The sequence below is a fragment of the Bemisia tabaci genome, chromosome 3, assembly GCF_918797505.1.
Source record: "Bemisia tabaci chromosome 3, PGI_BMITA_v3".
NCBI lineage: Eukaryota > Metazoa > Arthropoda > Insecta > Hemiptera > Aleyrodidae > Bemisia > Bemisia tabaci.
Window position 1 is genome coordinate 16,659,797 of NC_092795.1, and position 24,693 is coordinate 16,684,489.

The window sequence follows — 24,693 nt, forward strand, 5'->3', positions numbered from 1 at the left end:
ATCAAATAACACTGTATTTAAATTACTGGCAGGTACCTTATTTTCCGACTTCAATAATAAGGTACACTTCTCTTATTATATTTACTTGAATTAAGGTGATTCGTCAAGCCCACCAAGTGACGTGGTCAAACTGGTATGCGACATATCGCATCGATTCGGTCGAAAATCTCGGCAGATTTTGAATTTTTAGTAAAAAAAAAGGACGATAGCCCCTGCGCACAAGCCTAAAGTATCATTCTAATCCCAAAAATCGGCAAAATTCAGGGAAATGAAAGCAGAATAGTGTTTGGAAAGAAATCTCGCATTCGATACAGAAATCGATAGTCGAATCAAATGCGCGGTTTTTTTCCAAACACTATTCTGCTTTCATTTCTTTGAATTTTGCCGATTTTTTGGTAAAGAATAATTCTTTAGGCTTATACGCAGGGACTATCGTCCTTTTTTTTTACTATAAATTTTAAAGCTGCTGAGATTTTTGACCTGATCGATACGATGTATCGCACGCAAGCTCGACCACGTCACTTGAGCTGGACGAATCACCTTAAAATCCAAATGAAAATTGGACTACATTTTGCAAATAGGAACTATAATTTCTGGCTCAGCTTAGAAACAACGTATGTACCATCAGTTTCCTTATGCACATACGTGTTTTTACAGATAAGCCAGAAATTATTGTTCCGAATTGCAAAATGTAGTCCAATTGTAATCAAGAACCGGAGTTGACGATCTGATCAGCTGCTCGACTATGATGACCCCTCCCCTCTCCTACTCTCCTTGTGTACGGATCTTTGTAAACTGCTCATATACGTAGGGTCATACACATTTCTCCAAATAATTGTAAGTAAGTGATGCACACGCTATTGCATCTGATGAAATTTGGCATCGCTGACCTACGGTCCTTGGTCCATTCATGCAGGTGATTATCTCGTGCGAGACTGAGCTTCAGCCAGTTAAAGTCTTCGCCTCATTCGATCAATCGCAGCAATCAGATTCGCTGCACCGCGCGTGGCGAATTTGATTTTAGTCTAAAGCACTCTGACATGGATGTTTGGTGATTATCTGTGCGTTCCTTGGATCTATCGTTTCGGAGCTTGCCACAAAATTGTAAGTCCTGCGTTCCTGATACTTTTCAGCAATACCAAAAATGACTAACTTGTAACAAATTAAGGGTCGTTCTTCTCTGTTTCGGTTAGGGGTGCTGCTGTTACCCCTATCACAAATTGTGCTTACTTCAATGAACTACCTCCCCGGGGGAAAAAAACCGCTCTAAAAATAGTTCCAATATTGTAACTGTGATCTGTTCTTTTAAAAATCCAAAAATTTTGTGCAAATCCGGACGAGAGTCAGTTTCCCCGTTTCGTTTGATTCGCCCGTTTCAAATTCGCCAATCTGACTGTGTTTTAAAAAATTAATCAACAAAAATAAAATCGCGAGAACATTCGAGGGGATTGGAGGACAAGGCTCATAAGTGCAGTTTTTAAAGAAAATTGAGATATAAATGATTTCAATTAAAACTAGTCTTAGTTCATATTTTAAGAAAAATTCAATTCCATATTCCGATTTTTAAGCATCGAAAAGTCAGTTTAAACTTTCTTTCCGCCATGAGGATCCATGGAATTCTGAAACTTCAATCACGTATTTCTTAAAATAGCAAATACTGCACTTATGCGTCTTGTCTTGCAAGCCCCTCATTTAAGTGTTGTTACGCTAACTGCAGTTTGCGGTTTCACAAATTTAATGGGGGGGGGGGGGGGAGGGGGAGAGGTGTTCTTGTGTTGTTAGGTATCGTGTTTCTGTCTTCTATGCGATGCTCCTGAACATTTTTAAATGAAAATAAAGTGTTTACTGAAAAAATGTAGGGTGAACTTTTTAAAGCCAAAGGCGTCGTTTCCGTTACGTGCACAATTTGACGTCAGTAGTGTGGACACGCAAAATGTTAATTTTTCAACGTTTAGTTTTGCATTGTCACATATTTTCCAAAACTCTAGAGATTCTGGACATCTCTTTACTCAAGGACTCGTGCTTTATTCTATTAAGTTCTGCTTGCATTTTCTCTAAATTTTAAAACTAAAGCGAGATTTGAATGCATTTTTTTCAAGTTTTTGCTTGTGATTGTCGAATGTGATTGTTTGTTGTGCTTTATGATTTAACAAATCTGACTTCTTACTTGCGCCTCGAGTCCACTGTGTCAATGAATAGGTTAAGTATTTAATTAAATTAACGAACTGTATCGATCGGCACTTTTCCAATGGAGCAAAGTGGGAGGACGTCAATGTTTAAATACCGCTGCATGCTTTTGTACTCTCGTCGTATTGTATTTATTAGGGCATTAAACTTAAGTTTTGAAGTTTACTTTTTACCAACTTAAAAATGATATTTGATTTTAAAGAAATCATATTGCGATAAAAATATACGATTTCCTCTAAAATGTGTTCAGATATGTTAAACGTGTGATCTCGGACCGATATTCTTATGATTCTCTCTTCTGTCCTATGAAAAGTAACGTACATGAAAGCGCCCTTTAAACGAGGTTGAGCCTTGAAATTCAGCTGAGAACTACTCACTGTCATGAAAAAATCGACCGTAATTCTCTGATGTCCGCCCTTGCATAATCATACAAAAATTGAAAAGCAATTATCCCAGGATTTTACTTATTTTAAACTCGCGAAAGAAATTTCCAAAACGCCTAAACTTTGTCAATTTTGGGACTCTTTTCGAAAACTCGCATTCATCCAAAACCTTCCCAAGATAAATCTGAAAAACTCGATTATTAACATCTTGACGTAAAAGCCTCTTTCTGGTCATCGCATCCTACTTAATTATAAAGCGTTGCTGCGCGGCAATCAACCAGCGTGACACGCGCAATGGCGCCTACAAACCTAACGGGATACTTCACGCGTTGCGCAATGCGTGAAGTATCCCGTTAGGTTTGTAGGCGCCAGTGCGCGTTCTGCGCTGCTAACACGCCGCTCCGCTTTGTGTTAGGCTCTAATATTTAAACTCGCGGAGTCAGCATTCAAATTTATTCTTTTATGTTTTGGGCTTTTACTGTGCTGCAGCGTGGTGTAGCGCAACTGAACGCTCACAATTGGACGTATTTGACTCAAGAGGGCCGATGTACAAATAAGTTAAAAACGAAAAATTGCGTGCTTCTTAGTTTTTCTCCTCTCTTATTAATTTTTGTATAGTTTCTTTCATCACAACTACGGCTTATTGAGATTCATATCGATGCCATTGCTTCGAAAAGGTTTCACAAATATTTACCACGTTTTAAAAATGTAAATGCCTTTAAAATAAAGTAATCAGTTTCATTAAAAAAAAGAATGTGCATTTAAGGCATATTTTATATCGGAAATTTCAAGGATAGAAATGAAACCAAGTATTTACCAAAGACAATTTGAAAAGATGAACCAAAAGAAGAAATTAAAATTTCCTTTAAAATATGAGTTACGCTAACGCCACCTCATTATCTCTTAATTTTCTCATTTCGATATTGTCAATATAATTTTACACACAGACTAAAATATGACGCTTGAATTTGATTTTAGTGGACTTTACATTTGTGGACTTAACTTAGTGGACGTTTAAGTAATGGACTTAACAAAAGTGTGGGCTTTAGAACTGTGGACGTAAAAATTGTGGACGAAAAGTCTGTGGACGTAAAAAAAGTGGATATAAAGTCCGTGTACCCATCGATCTCCCTTATTAGTATGTTATCCCCTCGTTCACAGGTCGCACAGTGGATCAAGTCAATGGAGGAAGTCGAACATAAAATTTTTGATACAAATTGTAAAATTTTACGATTATCTCATCACAATTTTAATTTTAAGGGGTGCTTTTCATAGAAAATTTAACGAAAAAACCAAAGAAACTACTTTAAAAACGTCAACATTTTAATAGAATGTGTGTTGATTGTAGATATACGCTTTTAAAGTTTTTAAATCACGTCCGATCTCTCCCATTGACTCGATCCACTGTATGATCGTCCCGGAAATCGTGCCTGGAGCACTGCATCCATTCATTGAGGGTGGCTCATATTGCATTCCCTCACCTCGGGTACACGGAATGCTCGGGTGCCCAATGATGCGTCGAAAAGCAGGGACGTAGGCGCTGATCTGCCATGCTAAGGAAGAACGCTGTATGAACATTCGAGAGTTGCCAAATATCCTTCGATGAAACGTTCATTCTTAGGGAAACTAATGAATATTTTTCCTTGAAATTTTCAGGAACTTTAGGTGAAATTGCGAACAAAATAATCTGAAAAATTAGAAGAAAAATATCCATAAGTTTGCCAGAAAATTCGTGTTTTATCATAGGAAATTTGGCAGCGTTTGAAGGTTCATACGGCGTTTTTCCTTAGCACGGCGGTGATATCTCGCCATTCGGGAAGCTGTACAACCACAGCCTAAGCGGGGAAATGTTGTTCGTGTATGATTGCATAATCTCTTCCCGACGCTCGTCGCCTCAACGTCGTCCTCGTAAAGCTTCCCTCAATTAAATAATGATCGCGCCGCTCCAACATCCCTCGAATCGTCCCTTCATAGTAATATTTCAGTTCCACTTCAGCGGCTACGAAAATCTTCCCCCAGTGATCAGTCCCCAGGATAATTATCAGTGATCGTTGTCTGGACGCGGTGTCGTGATCAAACCCACGTGGGGTACCAGAATTCGGTCACTAATATCCCTCGATGAGTGTCTTGAGCCAGATTTGATTCGTTCATTTTTTTTTCATTTTTCACCTTAATCAATCCGATTGATCAAAAAAACTTCTTCATTTCATTGATTTTCGGTTCTTGTCGGGGGACAGTTACCACTCAATGGGTGATTTTAATCGGTTAACAGTTCTGAATTCATTTATTGGTGCTCATTCTCTGGGTGCAGTGTTTTAAAAGACTCTCACTTATCTTTAATAAGGATTTAAGCTTTAAATCCTCCGTCCTTAGATTCTAAAGCTAAAGATAGTTCTTCTAATAGCTGGTCCTCCTAGCTTGATCTACATTGGTACTTAAATGCAGTGATTCAATTGAATTTTGCCTCTTGTCTAATGTTGATCAGTACTTAATTAACCTAAGATCAAAATTAAGATTATTTAAAGACACAGAATGAATGGACTCCTGTTCGTCGATTTCTTGTTGAGTGTCTTCACCGCCACCAAGTTCACCTTTTTCGTTGAATCTTCTTCAACGTTCCTTTCAAAATTCGTGCTGTAGACGTCAATATTCCGGGCCACCTTCGTGTCGCTAAATTAGGAACGGAACTGAGTTAGAGGATTCCTTCCAAGATGATGTGGTTATCGAACGAAACAGAATGGCTCGCCTCGCGAGTGGACAAGTGGGTGGCTCAGTGTCGCGGGTACTCGAAGCTGCGATCGTGCAGGATCTCGCGGGGCTACCAGACGATGATGGCCAAACCGGACCCTTGTAAAATATTTTGGTCCCGGGCCGACTGCGCCTTCCTGGACGACGTCCTGGAGATCGACACGAGTTGCGCCATCCCGGAGCCCGATAATCGCGTGACGTCATCGAAGCCCCTCGACGAAAGCTCGTATCCCCGCAGAGCGTCAGCCGAAAGCTCGCACCTGAAACCCCAGCCTTGGAACAGCAACGAGATCTCGCGGCATTCCCAGTCACTGCGGGAGTTGAATTACTTGAACGAGCTCGAGAGCAGCAAGTTCTACCCCAGAGTGGCGCTTCCGAAACCGAAATTATCCGAAAATATATCGCCCGCTGGAAGTCAATTTCTGGATCATTATATAAACGTTAACGACGACACAATCGAAGTAGTTCAAAGTGATGTTAATCTCAATTACGATAACGATAGGAGCTATACGGATCTAACGCGGATCAAGAACAATGCGAATGTACTGCGATCTCCAGCGAGATATCGAGAGTGCGAAATCGAAGGAGGCTCGACGAGAGACTTGAACAGGAATTATGAAATTGAGAGGCATTACTCTATACGGAACCGGAGGTGCTCGTCGAAAAATATGAACAGGATCGGTGGAAGACCCGTTAGAATTAAAATCTACACGACGAAAATCTATAACAGCAGGGATGACGTGAGGAATATTAACAAAAGTTATTCCGCTCGTAATGACGGGGAGAATCATCGCAAGGCGGAAGAGGAGACTTCGGATTGGATGGCCAAAGTTCTTAGGGAGGACTTCGACTATTCGGACATTTTCAAAAAGTGCAAACCGAGGAGGAATTCTAACTTGAACGAGCTGCAGGGATTGAGTTTTTCGGATGCCGGTGTCGACCATTTAAGGAACTATCAAGACACCTCGAATAACTTGTTGACACCCATGAGCGAGCTGAGTCTAACGTTTGGCGAAAATGATGCGATGAGCTACCAAGAGGAAACAGCAAGATTTTAACAGGTGTGTGCCTCTGTAATGTTTTGACGAAACTGTCAAACTATATTTCTTAAGAAATATGAAAAAAAAAAAAAAAAAAAAAAAAAAAAAAAAACCTGGGGGAAAACCGGGAAACAAGGCTAAAAATACAACACTAAAAACCCGAGATATTTTGTAATTTTTAATATATTTTCCGACTACAAATGAATCAGTTTTGAGTCGAAACATTTTAGCCTTGTTTCCTTTTTTTCTCCTTGTGGGCTTTTTCATGTTATACAATTGTCCCGGGCTGCTTCGTAAAAATTTGCACCTGTGTCCTAAGAAATCCTTGTAGGGTATTTTCTCTAAGTAAAACTTACGAGATAGGTACAATTTAAGTGAGAGAATGTGCTGAGAACCTCTCCTTTCATATCTTCCTCTTATTTCAGGCTATAAAGTAGATATTTAATTTTTTAAATGATTACATACTGACCTAGAAGTAGCTCAAGCAATCATGCTGGCAATAACACATTTCTATTTCCTCGAATTTAACATGCGTACAAGCAGTTAAAAACGTCGGCATAAAAATAAATTAATAGGTAAGACTTTGAACTCACTCGTTCTAATTTCTGAGACTTGACCAGTATGCATTTGTGCTAGATATGATGCTAATCCATTTACGTATTGAGCATTGATGCCAGCTGAATCATATTCTCGCTATTAAAAGATTCCAATGGTTTAAATTGGAAAATACTATCGCTCACTATATAAAGAGAAAAAAATCCGAGCAAGGCTTTGCGCTTATTATGATCTATTCTCAAGGGTGCCCATACTCTCCTCTCCCTTGCTTCCCAATTCTACGGCGAAGTCCTACATTTTCAATTTTGCTCGAATTTAAAGGTTTTTTTGCGTTAAAAATGAATTCTTCGCAGATAATTTCTCAGAATATGCATCAGAGCTTCGCCAAAAGTTGACAATTCTGTCAATGTAAACAATTTATTGTGTTTAAGGGTCACAAGGCGCTTAACAGCTTCATAACGTTAACCTCACTCTACGATGCCCACAACCGCACGTTGCAATAAAATATGCACATTCAGTTTGAAAAGTGCCTCAAATAATTTTTATTTTTATCCCTGTTTTACTTGGAAGCAAAAAAGTCTTGGTGAAATTATATGATCGGCAGTGAAAATATTATGCTGCCTAAAAACAACTTTTGACTTGTTTAATTTATATTGACGGAGTAAAAAGTGTTTCAAGGTAGGCATACCCTCTTTTAACGAAATTTTTGCATTTCTTCAAGGCTCGATGCGTCAACGACATATATTCTCAAAACCTCCGTAGTGTACCTAATCTTCCACGCGTGCCTCTATCGGCAAAAAATTCCGAGTTCATTGTCAAGTAAATTAATGAGCTATGTACGCACTGTTTGTGGCAAATATTGGAATTGTTCCGTCGTTGACTCAGCGACGAATCAGCATCCGGTACATGGACGTAGGAATACACACAATGTGCGCAGATTAGAGTCCTGAAGAAACCAACCCTGTTTACGTAAGAAGCGATCGAGTGAAATCACGACGTGCTGCGCAAAACATTAGCGTGCTCGTCGAATGTATTCCAGAAATTGTATCAAGGAGATCCAAATTGAAGTAGGACGCTCACAAGAATGATTAGGATTGAGAAAAATTTGGCTAAATTTATATTAATATCGAAACTACATAAGCAAATGTTTTGATTGTGGCACATCAGGATTTCCACTTCTTATTCACTTTTTACGAAGCCAGAGGTAGAAGTTTTGAGATGGAATATTCAAAGAATATTCTTGGGTGGCGAAGGAAACTCACACCAAAAGAGGCAGTTATGATGGTCAATCAGCCCTTTTGAATGTGCAATTTTTTGGGAAATCTGCAACGAGCAAATAATTCAACAACAATATACGTTCTGGCCAACAAATGTCCAGAATCGGGTCAATGGCCGATATCGATCGGTCTTCATGGATTTCAGGCTGGTCATCATTGACCGTAAAATATACGCAGAATTTGTAGCTATTGAAATAAATTTTATCACAAAATAATTTAATGATAGTTTTAGCAAGCATTTTTTTGGAATTTTAAGCGATTGGATTTTAAGAATTATACATATAATCATACCAAAACATTGCTTTAATGAATGAACAAAAAAAAAAAAAAAAAAAAAAAAAAAAAAAAAAAAAAAAAAAAAAAAAAAAAAAAAGATTGACGAAAACGTGAGAGGCAGCAAACACGCGAGTAATGTTATCAAGAATATGCAGCACGGAAGAAACCTAATATTTTGTCGAAAAAAAAGGAGTTTGGGGAAAATCTCACGCGATTATTTTATATCTTCGCTAAAATATAATGCTATTAACTGACCTTTTGCCTCCTCCAGTGATTTATGCAGTACTTAATGGTTAAAACTAGTAATTCGGCAAGGCCGCCAAAAGGTCACAGTTTATCAGCTGTGAGCCTTATCGACAGGCTGAGGCATAGACGAAAAAGTCAATGCTGCTACCACCCCCTCATTCATCGAGGAAATTCATAGTTTCAACCAAGATAATTGTTCAATTTTATATGGAATATTTTCATCCTGATAATGAGAGGTCAGAGGCATTTCAAGTTTCGGCGAAACAAAGTGCTCTCACACCAAAATACTCATGACAAAGATAGGTAAATTATGCCCGTTGGATGATGCAAGTCATAGACACATGTAAACAGTGGTGTCAGTAGCCATGTTTGCATACGAGCAACGCGTCAAGTTTGAAATTGGTTATAGGACATTTCGTCAACGATTTTTTGTCCGAGTACTTGTTTTTTCCAGTAGTTTAAGTCCACGTGTTTTTCCAGCAGGGGAGTTTCGGTCCACTTACCAATTATTGAGACCCAGAGTTAATCGGTCAACATGTAAATACAAACAACATTTGCTCACGACGGTTTTGGATGAAATGTATAATGTCTTTGGAAGAATATGAGGGTTTGCTCGTTTTTTGTTTGTTTGATTGACCAAACGGAAACAAATATATAACGGAGAATTTTGACGTCAATTCCATGAGGAAAAATTCACTAAAACTCTCTACACCTCTTTGGTGCAACAGGACTTAATAATTTTTCAAGAAAATCCCATCTTCTTATACTTGAACCGGATGAATCTTTTGATTTTCCTCAGCTAAAGGCTCTTAGATTTTTCCTATGTTCGATAACTTCGCGACGGCGCTTCAAACTACTATTTCGCCATGAAGATGTTGCAAAGTGTCATACTAGATTGAAGGTACCCCAACGTATCATGATTGATGGCATCTTTCAAAAGCACGAAGTTCCCTCGCAAATTAAATCGAGTGACGACGAAAAAAAGAGAGCTGCAGTCAAAAAACTTGCTAAGTCCTAGTATCTGGATCCAATAACGTTTAGCATGATTTTTTAACTTAATTAGAGGGAAAAGTGACTTGATCCAAGCAGGAATATGCTCAAATTTACCGCCGAGAAGATTTCCTTTCAAATCAATAGAGAAAATAGTGCCTGTTTAGAGAAAAAAGAATTCTTAAATAAAAAAAAGTCACTTAGATCAAGCAAAAATCCGCTTTCATTCAGCTATTTTATTCTTGATTATAAATAAAATCTTCTTGACGCATACTCAAGAATGTTTCTGCCTAAATCGAGTCACATTTTTCTCTAATGAAATTCAAAAATTATGCTAAACGTTGATAAATACGGATGCTAGGACTAAGTGAGTTTTTTTTAGATTATCGCTCTCTTTTTGTAACGTAGTATCTTGATTTATTTTGCAAGGAAAGCTACAACCCTTAAGGGAAGTTTGTCATTCTTGACACGCTGGAGCGCCTTCAACCCCGTATGATACTGTGCAACATCTACGTCTCGAAATAGTTGCTTGAAACGCTGTAGTACTCCGCGGCGCTGCGGGCGACCAGCGTGAAACGCGCATAGGCGCCTACAAACCTAACAGGGATACTTCACGCATTGCGCAACGCGTGAAGTATCCCGTTAGGTTTGTAGGCGCTAAGTGAGCCTCTCGCGCTGGCTGCACGCCGCCGCGCCGCTCTGCTCTGTTTGGCTCTAATATTTAAACTCGCAGAGTCAGCGTTTTTCAACTCATGACTTTGAAATGCTTGCACACTCTGCATGGACTATTCTCATTTAAATTAATGAACAAAGATATGTATTAAAGGAAAATATATTGTGTTTTCTGTAAATATTAAGGTGATTCCGTGTCAAATTTAATGATTTTCAAAGCCCTCTAATTTTTTCTTCTCATGTGATCGTGGTCTTATCATAGATAGTATGAAGAATATTAATTGATTTTTCGAAAAAAAGTATGAAGAATGGGACTGTTGCATGCAAGAGATACAGCCGCGCGAATAGACTTTTTAGAGGTTAAATGACACGAAAATTACGATGGTCACATTAAAAAAGTCTGAAATACACTCCTTACTGCGCAATTTGCGTTGTTAGGAACGCGCTTTTTCAAATTTCCCGCGTCTGGGGGCAGTTTTCTAATCACCGAAAACAAGCAAACGGCGGGCTCGGTGATTTCCGGAAGATGCCGAGTCGTTGTTGTTGTTGTTATTTTTTCCTTCAGTTTGTTTACAAACCCAACGTGATCTCCCATAGTGGTCCATATACGCTTTATGCGGTAATCAAATCGATCAACTTTTAAATATCCAACGCAATCCTTCCACACCTCATTTCACGATGTCACGAGCTCCGATTTTTAGGTTATGTTGTCAGTTTTAGTTGACCGGAAATAGCCGCGAGTTGCCGTTAATTGTTTCCGTTAGAAAACTGCCCCCAGACGCGGGAAATTCGAAAAAGCGCGTTCCCAACAACGCAAATTGCGCAGTAAGGAGTGTATTTCAGACTTTTTTAATGTGACCATCGTAGTTTTCGTGTCGTTTAACCTCTAAAAAGTCTATTCGCACGGCTGCATCTCTTGTATGCAACAGGCCCATTGTTGGAGGAATTATTTTTTCTCATGTTTCCTCGAAACTTGACTTTTAGCTTTTCCGCCCTTCTTCAAATAAGCCGTTCCATTGATAGTGCGGAGAGGACTGGAGTCAGCAACCTAGCAATCTCCTATTTGCGCTACGCTGCACACGACGAATAATGAATGGAAAGAACTGAAAGAACAAGCGCGATAAAAGACGATAGATAGCGAATCAGCTATTTATTTAATGAGGAAGTACGTTTTGTGAAGGTGTCCAAAATAGAAGGTGCTATCACGTTTATTTTATGTCAAGTAATTAGGTGACTCTACGTTTCCACGCGTCACAGTTTCATGAGCGTGACTTCGGGGGCGATCGTGATAAGGGCATCTGAATGGAAAACTGTTGCAGTGAATAAACGTTAAAGCGACTTCAGTTGTTCCGTTGTCTCTGTGATTCTGTCACTTGGAAAATACAATAGTCGCGCGCGGGCCGGTGCTTCTCAACATGCTCGCGTTAGTCGAGTTGAACGCGTCAACGATAGAAAAATTCCCTTCATTTTGTGAAATACCTTACGCAACCCCTTCGGTCTGATATGTTGGATAGTGAGTTCGACTGCAAATAACACTTTTTGGTGCGTCGCATGATTCGTGTTACTTTCGTATAAAAAATTTGTATTAATTTTTTTGTGTATTGATTCTTTCATCTCGCTCTTCGTCTCCTTGTTGGGTCTACTCTTCTCTTCTATGTCAATCTTTCTTCTCACCTGCCTCTGTCTCACTTAAGGTAAAACTTTATCTTCTTTATCTAGTTTTCTCTTTTCCTCTTCTTTTTTACTATTTCTGCTTTTACAGAAATATTGCATACTTACTCTGTCACGAAGGTGTTGAGCATAAAAGTTGGTTAAATAGGATTTTTATCCTTTGATACCTTCATTTCTTTCAATCATCAAAATATCGTTGAGAGACACTGTAGCGTAATTGCATTTCTAAATTTTGATCAGCCTTAGGGGGGGGGGTTAAACTTTAAATCGAAGTAATATAAGCTTTTCAAAGTTTTTTTTCTTATCTTATTAATAATTTGATGTAGGTAATTATGTGGTAGCTCTCCTCGTTTCTGTAGTGGCTCTATATAAATGCTCACAATAGTACTGAATTTTTTCCAACAAGTAATTGTGTTAATTAATTTTATATTTTTATGGCTCAATTATTACATACTTATGGTATTATAGCAATAATAGGAATTATTATAAAATTATCTTCACCACGAGTAAAAGCTTACTTACAACTATAAATGATGCAACGACATTCAATGCTGATTCCCCTGAGCTGTTACCAACGAATAAAAAAAAAATGTGTAATTACTTTATGCTCACGTCTCATTTTCCTGAAAGATAACCAGCCCCTAATGTTTCTTGAAATTTTCTGTGAATTTTTTCGCTTCTCCCAAATTTTCCCGTACAATTTAAAGGAGATATTATGGTTACTTCTCTTTTGAAAAAATTAAGCATGTTCAGAGATTTTTAAACGTTGCAATGGAGTTTCGACTTTTTCTACTTTCAATATCAAAATATTACTCCATCTAATCTCTTGCGATTCACAACCTACTCAACTGCGTATTTTGATTACTGAAGACACCTATTGATTTTCTCTTATACAACTGCATTTCTATCTTGTTCCAGAAATCTCATTTTACCGGTAGCCCAAAATGAACCGGACACCGGCAGGCGTCCTCGCGCTGCTGGCGCTGCTCACGGTTGCCCAGCACGCGTCCACAGAGGCACCTTTGGATTGGTGGCAAACTGACGTCATCTACCAGATCTACCCCCGCTCCTTCAAGGACAGCAACGGCGACGGCATCGGGGACCTGAAAGGCATCACCGAGAAAGCCGACTACCTCAAAAGCCTCGGGATCGGCGCCATCTGGATCTCGCCCATCTTCAAATCCCCGATGGCCGACTTCGGTTACGACATCGCCGACTTCCGCGCCATCGAGCCCATCTTCGGCACCATGGAGGACTTCAAAATCCTGAGAGACACCTTCCACGAGAAAGGCATCAAAGTCATCTTGGACTTCGTGCCGAACCACTCCTCGGACGAGCACGAGTGGTTCCAGAAGTCCGTCCAGAACATCGCCCCCTACTCGGACTACTACGTCTGGGTCGACGCCAAGTACGTCAACGGGACCCGCACGCCGCCCTCCAACTGGCTCTCCTACTTCGAGGGCTCCGCCTGGACCTGGAACGAGAACCGCCAGAAGTACTATCTCCACCAGTATCACCCCAAACAACCTGACCTCAACTACCGCAACCCGGCCGTCATGAAGGAGATGCAGGAAGTCCTCCGCTTTTGGCTCGACCTGGGGGTCGATGGCTTCCGAGTCGACACCGTCTTCACCCTCGTCGAAGACGACAGGTACCTAGACGAGCCCCGCTCTTTCATCCCCGGCCTCGAGCCCACCAACATCGGGTACCTCGATCACATCTACACCAAAGACCAACCCGGAACCTACGACGTCATCTACCAGTTCAGGGCCTTCCTCGATGAGTACCAGAAGAACAGCACGAAACCGACGACGACGAAGTTCATGGCGACCGAGGCCTACTCCACCCTGGACGACACGATGCGTTACTACGGCAACGCCACCAACAACGGCTCGCACTTCCCGTTCAACTTCCTGCTCACGACCGAGGTGGACAGGCAGTCCGAGGCGGATTTCTTCAAGAGCCTCATCGATTCGTGGTACGAGAAGATGCCCGCCGGGAGGTGGGCGAACTGGGTGATCGGGAACCACGATAAACCGCGAGCTGCCTCCCGGTTCGGGCGGGACATGCTGGACAGCATCCACATGATCCAGTTCCTCATCCCCGGGACCGTCGTCACGTACATGGGCGACGAGATCGCCATGAAGGACGCCTTCATCCGGTGGAAGGAGACTGTCGATCCTCCGGGTGTCAACAGCGGCAAGCGGCTCTACACGAGCTTCTCGCGCGATCCCGAGCGATCCCCGTTCTTGTGGGACGACACCCTCAGCGCTGGGTTCTCGTCGAACCGTACGACATGGCTGCCGATTCACCCCAACTACTGGGACTTCAACCTCGCCAAGCAGGAGAAAAGCCCCAAGAGTCATCTTAGTATCTACAAGCGGCTGCTAAAGCTGAAGAGCTTCCCGGTTATCCAGCGAGGGTCTGTGAAGCTGACTGCGCCGAATAAGAATATTTTAGTCATCGAGAGGCGTCAAGAGAAGACCGTCTTCGTGGCGGTCGTTAATATCGGCAGTTTCTACGAGACGTTCGATTTGACGAAGCACGTGTCCCTACCGGAACCCAAGTTGGTTGTTTACACCTCGAGTATGAACTGTGAGCATAAAGAGGATGAAGCTGTGGATGCGTCCGCTATTAAGTTGCGACCGAAAGCTGGAGTGGTGCTGTCGAATCAGAAGAATAAAGTCGACTGATAGGAAGGTACATTTTAAGCACTGGTGATGAAGGAACGCGACGATACTTTAAGTGTTCTGCAGCACGCAACCACAGTTTTCGGTAGTTGATTTTAGGAGCAGTCTCTTGTGAAATTTACTAAAAGGAGGGAAAATGGCCCGAACTGTACACTGAAAAAAAAAGTTACGGGCTATAGAGACATACCGTGCGTTCCGGGCTCAGATGCCGAAAGTACCGGGTGCTGGAGCCGTAGCTTCGATTGCTCCAGGTGATAAGCCTGGAACTGTCGGCCTCAGAGCCCGAGACGCGGACGGTATGTCTACATAGCCCGTAAGCCCGGCTTCCACGGCCGGAGCTTTTTTTCAGTGTACGTAACAGCGTGGTATAATAGTGCTGGGTCCTCACTATTTTGCGGGAAAACAAGGCCAAAAAGTTCACAAAGTTTGAGTTTTAATAAGTATCAGTATAAGACCCGGGGGGGGGGGGGGGGGTATTCAGCTCAGACAGCTTTGAGATCAAAATTGTTGATTCTAATTGAAATTCTTGGCCTTGTTTTCCCCGTAAAATAGTGTGGACCCAGAAATATTTCACCACTTCGTTACTTGACTAAAAGTTAGATACTTTTTTGCAAATAACTAAGAAAAAAGATGCATCATCAGAACGCAAGTGTCTCACTTTCTCTCACTCACTCTTTCATACTTCATGACGTGCTGGCAACAGTGTTGCAGACCGTCTTTTAGGTAATTTTTTGGTACATTTTTAGTTTTTTACATGTTTTATTTCATCTCAAAATGAATGCGTAGTTAATTTGTTTATCTATTTCCAGTTGTGGGTACATCAACTGTGGAATTACAGTCAGCCGAAAGGCCCATCGTCAAAACGTGAGCGCCACGATTTGTTATAACGTAACTATTTTGACGTAGATGCTTATGCCTAATCGTTCTAATGAAGGAAAATTATGCTCCATACCACATAACGTGCTTTTCATGCGCGTGATTTTCCCTCTACAAGACAAATTGGCCAAAAGATTCTTACAAGTCAAAATAGGCGCATCCTCAGAGAATGACATGCTTTTTTCTCATTTTTGTGTGCTTGTTACTCAGTATATAAGTTGCTTTTCTGTTCCTACCAATAATCAAAATGTACAAAATTCACGATGTAAATATTTACAACTTTTTAATAAGAATTTTGGAATCGATCAAAAAATTCTTTCCAGGTGGGACGAACGATGGAAATTTTAAAGAAATAAACGATGAAATTTTTTACTCCATTGTCCGACCCAAAGTCTGGCAGCACACTTACGATCCAGTCATAGCAATTCCTGACGGTATTGGATTTTACAAATAAACTCAGCGTATGATCTTATTTAGCTCAGAATACTCATATTTTGCCAAATTATTATCACATTTTTCATACACACTTCCTATCACACCACGAATACTCATAATAAATATTTTGGGTTTTAAATAAATTCTGACTGATTCATGTGGTTATTTCATAGACTCTGAGACAATCACATGATAGCAGTTACCCGCGATAGATTTCAATAAAAATATGTCGTAATGTGCGTACGTAAAAGATGTCGCATAAGAAATAAAGAAGTGGAATAAATAGTGCATGCAATTTACTCAACCTAAAGCACCCAGGATAACAGGGCAATAGAGCGTTTTAAAAGTAAATATGTACTTGATTTTTAGGAATTTCAAAAGGAAAGTATGATTTAAGGATCACGAATTCAAATATCTTGTTCTTATTTTAATAATTTTTTCACTTTTCAACATTTTTTGAACCCACTATTTTTTCATTTGATGAATGGAAAATGTGTTAGTTTCACAATATGTAATGGATATGTTTATTTTACTCTTATACCTAGATCTCTAAGACTGCGATATTAACAAAACTCTCTGTGAAGCTTTAGACTAAATCAAGGTTACCCATAATTTTTCATATTTTATGAATGCGATGTTGATGTTATAATTATTGTACGATATATTTCTTGTTATTTTTGTTTTGTTTTAAATTCTTCTTTGAAATTAATCTTTCATGTTTGGAATAATATATGATGAAATTAATTCCTACGTTTTTTCTTACAACCTCGTCCTAAAATAATTAGTCTGAAATCAAAATAAAAGTAAAGACCATCCTCTCTCAGCGTCTCAGCGGGCTTCCACTTTTAGAGCTCAGCCTCTCGCTCAACCCTTGTCATTACCTCATTGTTTACTTTGAAGCAAAGTCTCGACAATATCATTTGACCAACAAGTTGGACAATCTTGTTGGACTTGTTGGACAAACTACTCATCACGTTACTTGACAGCCAACAAGAGGTAATATTAGCGAAGCTGCCTGAAGTAATATTAGTATTTTAATTCCCTGCGTGGAAATGTATTTTTACCATTGCTACTACATGATGAATTAGGTCATTTTACTAAAGCTCAGAATTCCAAGAATTTAAAAAAGCAAGCAAACAAAAAAAGCAACTTACGAATGGGAAGGAAAATTTGTCTTCCTCAATCTGCAAAGGAAAATCTTAACTTCATCAATGAAATGCATATAGCTGGCAACGACACAAATTTTGAAACAGTCTTTTGCAGATTTAACGAAAAGGTATCATTAGGACGACTGAATCGAAATCAGTTCTACTGAATTTCGAGTCGCAATTTTTTTCTACTGTTTTCAGAAAAGTGGGTAACTTTACGCTTGAAAACTTGTTGTGAATCTCCCCCAAATTTTAAAGTGTTCAAACCGATTTATAACAGTACCCTAGTGATATTCACATTTCTAAAGCAGTATATGAGTTTGATTCGCTTTTAAATAAATTAAACTTAAGAGGAGATTTTATACTTGAAAGTGCTAAATATAGCTTCTGTAATAAGCGGGCAGAAATTTCCTTCGAGGCGATGAGTATGCAATACCGCACAACAATCGTGTCTGAATAGTTTTACAGCTCAAAAATACAGGAGTTCTTATGGCTCTCGCCTAAACTATTCATGATGAGGTAAGTATTGCTCTTCCTCACTTGGTGGAAGAAATAATTGTTTCTTAAAGACGCGCAAGAGGAAGATATCTGGGATAAGATCAAATGATTCTCAACTTTAATGTCCCAGAGCTTTGATTCGTCATCCTTATAGATCTTACAAAAAAACCAATTTCACCGGTAATTTTAGGAGTGAAAAGCCGTTTCCGTTTGACATGGTTTGTTCTTATTTGCTTTAACAACAATACAAAAAAATAAAGAAATTTTTTCTGCTGCCTTGAAGTATTTTTCATCACATTTGGGACATTTTACACATAGTGTAATGGTGTCCTAAGAGCACGTCCATACCATAGATTATCAAGAAGACGTCAAAATTCTCGGTAATAATATGTCTGAACAAACACATTTCTCATTCGTTTCAGTATTGAAGTTAAAGATGATGAAAACAAGCCATGTAAAAAAATTTATTTTTTTTCAAATGTGCTGCGTTTTGCAATAAGCAGGAAGTACTATTTCTGAGCCACCTAAAAAAGCAATTATTTTCATACAGGGATATATGGCGGACAGGTTGTTTCTGAATTGAGCCAGGAATAGTAGGTCTATGATGCAAAATGTAAAGCCGAAATATGCTATTGCACGGATTTTGAAACTTTATTAAGGTCACGGTCGGTAGTATAATGACAAATGATACACAAAATTGAAAAGTTATTTGATACTGCCCTGTAGTGAAGCATCCTGCTTTTAGCAATTCTCCAAGAAAAAATAAAAGCATTTGCAGTAATTAACCTTCTCCACAGGTTGCGATATCATTACAGAAGAATCGCAATCACTTACTTGTAAATGGACAGTACCCCTTTAGTAGCGAAGTATATTCATGCATGAATGCCCTTTTCAGCGATGAGGCGTCCAATTTTGATCAAAATGGAGTGCTACCATCCATCATTTTTTGCCGGACGAAACATGTCTTCCACGATTTCATTTGAAAATATTTTGAAGTATATGAACGTAGCTGGGGGACTACGGGGGAGGGGAGATTGCCCCCTCCCCCAGAATTGAAAATAGCCTCCTCGCCCCCTCCCAAAATCCTGTCGGGTGATAAAAAAAACTTCGTCAACGATAACTTTCGGTTGCAGTGAAACTCTCTACAACAATATCAAAATATTTGAGCTGAAAATACTTAAAATAGCGTAATTATGGGCAGAAATTACTAGAAGATTTGCGCCATTTAAACTTCAAAATGATTTGAATTAGAGTCAAAATTTTAATAATTTTCCGGGTGATACCCTTTTCGACACCTTTTGGACCAAACGGTATCCTATTTCCCCGATGACAGGGGGACCAGACCCTTTTCCTCCACAGCAAAATAACCAACCACACCTATGGTGAAGTAACGATTTAAGGGCTGATGACTCCCGACAAGCTTCGTATGACTTTGTCGCTTCTCTGACGTAAAGGACGGCGGCGCTTTCACGTGAGCTCTGTTTTGAAATGGATAATTTTTGCAAAATAATTAAAAATTAAGAAGCAGGAGTAATTTCACTAAATAATAAAGGGAACTCAAATCAACAATATAATGCAAATCAATTTGGAAAATCTCGTCATGTAAATACAGAAGATTCGAAAACGCCTTCAATTGAGGCGTGATACCTCACGCGTTCCGGAGAGTTCAAATAGTTGTATTCCTGCGCCTTAGCAAGGCGATGGAAGCTGAATATTGAAGTAGCGTCAACGCGTGGTTTTTCGGTTTTCCTGTGCCGCTACTGCAGTTTCGACCGTTATGGTCTCAGTTTAAGGGCGCTAATGTACGTCCTCACGCCAGAGGAGCGATAACTTAAATCGGAACTTTGATCGTTTATCGAGGCCTTTTAATTTAGAGGTATCAAAACTTACGATTTCTACATTCAGTATTGGTGAAGATATAATCTTGTAGCAATTACAACAACAGGTGACACTTCTTCGTGTTTTTATATTCATGGTCAGTTTGTAATTTTGTAGATCTATGGCAAATGTGCCATTTTTTTTCGAGAAAAAGGTTGTTAGCTTCTAGCTGAAAATAACTCACATTTTTATGAACTGTAAATTTGGGTCATTTTACCCTGACAATAATTTTCAACATATAACTAACCTTCCCGCATCGAACTACAAACATCTAACGTAAGAATGTATTATTTTTTGTTGCAGTAATCTTGCAGTCCCAAAGTCATCATGGCGAACATAAGATACCCCTTAATAGCACTGGCACAGTGTATCCTCCTCCACTCCATCTCGGCAGACACACCTCTGGACTGGTGGCAAACGAGCGTCATCTACCAAATCTACCCCCGCTCCTTCAAAGACAGCAACGGCGACGGCATCGGCGATCTGAACGGAATCATCCAAAAGGCCGACTACCTGAAAGACCTCGGCGTCGGCGCCATCTGGATATCGCCCTTCTTCAAATCCCCCATGATCGACAACGGCTACGACATCTCCGACTTCCGCGCCATCGAGCCCACCTTCGGCACCATGGAGGACTTCATCCGTCTGAGAGAGGCCTTCCACTCGCGCGGGATCAGGATCATCATGGACTTCGTGCCGAACCACTCCTCGGACGAGCACGAGTGGTTCCAGAAGTCCGTCCAGAACATCGCCCCCTACTCGGACTACTACGTCTGGGTCGACGCCAAGTACGTCAACGGGACCCGCACACCGCCCTCCAACTGGCTCTCCTACTTCGAGGGCTCCGCCTGGACCTGGAACGAGAACCGCCAGAAGTACTATCTCCACCAGTATCACCCCAAACAACCTGACCTCAACTACCGCAACCCGGCCGTCATGAAGGAGATGCAGGAAGTCCTCCGCTTTTGGCTCGACCTGGGGGTCGATGGCTTCCGAGTCGACACCGTCTTCACCCTCGTGGAGGACGACCGGTACCTCGATGAACCACGGTCGTATGCCGAGGGATTGGAACCGACCAACGTCGACTACCTCCGCCACGATTACACCCGCGACCAACCGGGGACCTACGACCTTGTCTACCGTTACGAGCGTTTATAGACGAGTACCAGAAGAGCAGCAACAAATCCGGAGGCACGAGGTTCGTGGCTACGGAGGACTACGCCCCTCTGGACGAGAAGATGCGCTACTACGGCAACGCCACCCACGCCGGCGCCCACTTCCCCTTCAACTTCCTCCTGATCACGGAGGTGGACCGCGAGACGAACGCCTTCCTCTTCAAGGAGGTCATCGACTCTTGGTACGCGAAGATGCCGGCCGGGAGGTGGGCGAACTGGGTGATCGGGAACCACGACCGGCCGAGGGCGGCCACCCGCTTCGGGCGGGACATGCTGGACAGCGTCCACATGATCCAGTTCCTCCTCCCGGGCACCGTGATCTCGTACATGGGGGATGAGATCGGCATGCAGAACCCGTACATCCGCTGGTCCGAAACCGTCGACCCTCCGGGCATCAACAGCGGGAAGCGGTTGTTCCTCATCTACTCGCGCGACCCCCAGCGAGCTCCGTTCCTGTGGGACGATTCCGTCAGCGCCGGGTTCTCGACCAATCGCACCACGTGGCTCCCGGTCCACCCGAACTACTGGGACTTCAATTTTGAAAAACAGAAGAAAAGTGCGAAGAGTCATCATAGCGTGTACAAACGGCTTGTCCGACTCAAGAGTGTTCCGACTATCCAGCGCGGTTCCCTTAAAATTTACGCCCCGAGTAAGAATATTCTGGTGGTAGAGCGGTTTCTGGAGCCGAATTCCCTGTTTTTGGGAGTGGTGAATGTTGGGAGTTTTTACGAAGCGTTCGACATGACCAAGCTTCTGCGAGTGCCGGAGATCAAGCTCTCGGTCTACGCGTCGAGTATGAATTCTGAGTATTCCGACAATGAAGTTGTGGATGTCGCTGCTGTTAAGTTACGACCAAAGGCTGGCGTTGTTTTGACGAACCAAAAGATTCCCTCGTGATAATTATAGTTTTGCTCTCGGAAAGGCCGGGTTTTTGTCTTGAAATTTCGCCATATTTGGCATCAATGTGTATGAGTCAATCGTTGTACCTTTTAGATTCACTAATTTTCTCTTGTCTTTTCAGGGAGTACTCAGGTAGTCATTATTCGTTTGTATAAATATGGAGATGGGACCGTTTGAATTTTTTTTCCAAGCGCTACTCGAGGTCGGGTGAAGATTCCTTTGTAAAATTATACTTTCACTTTCAAAAGGACAGAATTCTGCAGCATTTGCTTGCTACAAAATCTTGAAAATTATATGTCTCATGACTCCATGACTGCCAGCTGAAGTCCCCACTTTACTAACTTTTTGCTGTCATTCTATCATCAGAATTAATATAATGGAAATATGTTCGATTAATTTCTATAAGTCAAATTTTAGTTTTCACGAAAAACCAGTAATTAAAATTCTGCGGTAGCGAACTAACATCCAAAATTACAAAAAATTTCAATAGGTTTTTGCTGTGTCCATAATAATTTATACTAAAAATAGTTGAAAGATCTCTAATGCTATTTTAATCGAAGTGGTTTATTTTTTTTACGTTTTATTTTCATCCCCACCAAATCGTACACTTACAGCAAGCCACGCGATTTATAATTTTAAAACTTAAACATTTTAAAACCACGAAAAATGATCTTAGAGATTTCCTTCAAACTGAAGGATGGGCAAAAAGTCTTACTTATGTACTCGATTATTTACGAATCAAGCCTCCTGTGACTTCTTGAGAATTTTCTGTGCCAAGGACGAGAGGAGAAGCGAGCGAGTGACAAAACAAAACATATATTTCTGTAAAAGTATTATCTCCAATTGAATAAGTTTCTGGTTTAGTTTCATTCACTCTTTCCCAAAAAGCAACTATTTGCGATTTTTACTTTTTTATCGATGTCAAAACTCGAGAAATGCGTGTCTCCGATTGCGATGTTGTCAATGTCTCACCATGCCCTATTTTTTCTTTTAAAAAGAACTGACCAAATGTTACTCTTGAAATATTCTGTGCATTTTTGTTCACTCAGTTTAAAATCTCCACAGGAAGTTTGAATGGAGACAGGTCAGCATTTTTTAAAAGAAAATAAGGAAAATGTAATCGGAGATTTTCAACCGCTGCATTGGAGCTTTACGCGCCCTTCGACTTCAGCCGTCGATAATCGGGAAATAACTCTCTAAAATATTTACCGTTTCATTAAAGGATCTCTAGACATATCTTCTTTACATGTTCCAAGCAAAGTATATTGTCGATAGTGATGATTTCGTTTGTGCGTATTATGTCGGAGAATTTCAGGAGCAGCACCTAAAATGGTTCGATCGATCAAATAATGAGCTCTTTGTTGTAGTCCATATATTTGGTATACGATATACAGGGTGAGCGAAAAGTCCCCGACCCCCCCTCTAACTTTTGAACGAATTGAGCTAGGGAAATGAAACTTTGGGAATGTTCCTATCTCAAAAGGGACCATCTTTTGGGGGGGTCAAAATTTTGGTCCCCCCTTAGGGGGGGGCGCGAGGGGCCCCCAACTTTTTTTTTTCAAATGGCAACCCCTATCTTGTGATACATCATTCGAAAGAGCATAAAAAACTAAGAATTTTGGCGCAAACCGCAGATCAATATCTTAATTTTTGACCGAGTTATGATAGGTCAAAGGTCAAATTTGACCTATTTTCAAAAAATCATAACTCCGGTTCAAATTATCGTAAAGAAAAAACTAAAACGGGAAAATTTACCAAATTGTGTCCACTTTTAAGTAAAAATTGCAAAAATCACTTCGATTTAATTTTAAGGGGGGGCTCGGACCCCCAAATACGTCAATTCAAAGGTCATTCAATTTTCCTGCGAAATAAGCCAATTTCCCCTGGATTTGCCTCCACATTATCTCAGTAAGGTCAAAATCAGTTCAACATTACGTTGGCAAGTCCCCAAATTACGGGAAAAGTTTAAAAAAAAAATGAAATTTAAGGTTAAATTTGACCTTAAATATCATTTTTTTTTAAACTTTTCCCGAACTTTGGGGACTTGCAAACGTAATGTTGAACTGATTTTGACCTTACTGAGATAATGTGGAGGCAAATCCAGGGGAAATTGGCTTATTTCGCAGGAAAATTGAATGACCTTTGAATTGACGTATTTGGGGGTCCGAGCCCCCCCTTAAAATTAAATCGAAGTGATTTTTGCAATTTTTACTTAAAAGTGGACACAATTTGGTAAATTTTCCCGTTTTATTTTTTTCTTTACGATAATTTGAACCGGAGTTATGATTTTTTGAAAATAGGTCAAATTTGACCTTTGACCTATCATAACTCGGTCAAAAATTAAGATATTGATCTGCGGTTTGCGCCAAAATTCTTAGTTTTTTATGCTCTTTCGAATGATGTATCACAAGATAGGGGTTGCCATTTGAAAAAAAAAAGTTGGGGGCCCCTCGCGCCCCCCCTGAGGGGGAACCAAAATTTTGACCCCCCCAAAAGATGGTCCCTTTTGAGATAGGAACATTCCCAAAGTTTCATTTCCCTAGCTCAATTCGTTCAAAAGTTAGAGGGGGGGGGGGGTCGGGGACTTTTCGCTCACCCTGTATTTAAGTACCTAATGATAGCTAAAAGTTCATTAAAAATGAAGAATATTAAGAGAAAGGATAGTTAAAAATTATTTTCATCGTATCAAAAAGTACTAGATGCATGCATATCCATCAAGAATTCCAGACGCAGATTGCATTAAACTGCTGGTCGTCGCATATTTTGTTACCACGGTTGAAGCTTATAACTTGACGATACGTATTTAAATATTATTTATTTCTTTGTTTTGATTTTTTTATCCAAATATCTAAAGATAGATTACACATTTGGAAACCGGTCTCTTTGAAAATAATTTGCGTGTGTGTCGTTCCTTTATGTTCCATTCTAATTTTTTCATGTTACCAATAATTTATTTTAGTTAAGTATAAATGTGCACTGCTAGACTTTTGTTTATAGACTAAGATGTATGCCAACTGGCGTATTGTTACAATTAAATTTGATTTTGAC

General features: G+C 40.4%; 2 protein-coding genes across 2 annotated transcripts; both read left to right on the forward strand.

The window, feature by feature from the left end:
* Window positions 1-946: 946 nt before the first annotated feature.
* On the forward strand, window positions 947-23,140 carry LOC109044220 (maltase A3). The gene is given in 3 exon segments (XM_019061806.2): window positions 947-1,104; window positions 19,874-20,725; window positions 20,728-23,140. Coding segments are annotated over 2 exon segments (1,743 nt in total). The 5' UTR covers window positions 947-1,104; window positions 19,874-19,897; the 3' UTR covers window positions 21,643-23,140.
* On the forward strand, window positions 11,640-16,790 carry LOC109044219 (maltase A3). The gene is made up of 2 exons (XM_019061805.2): window positions 11,640-12,068; window positions 12,964-16,790. The coding sequence occupies exon 2, from the start codon at window positions 12,990-12,992 to the stop codon at window positions 14,736-14,738; it is 1,749 nt and encodes a 582-aa protein (XP_018917350.2). The 5' UTR covers window positions 11,640-12,068; window positions 12,964-12,989; the 3' UTR covers window positions 14,739-16,790.
* Window positions 23,141-24,693: the final 1,553 nt, after the last annotated feature.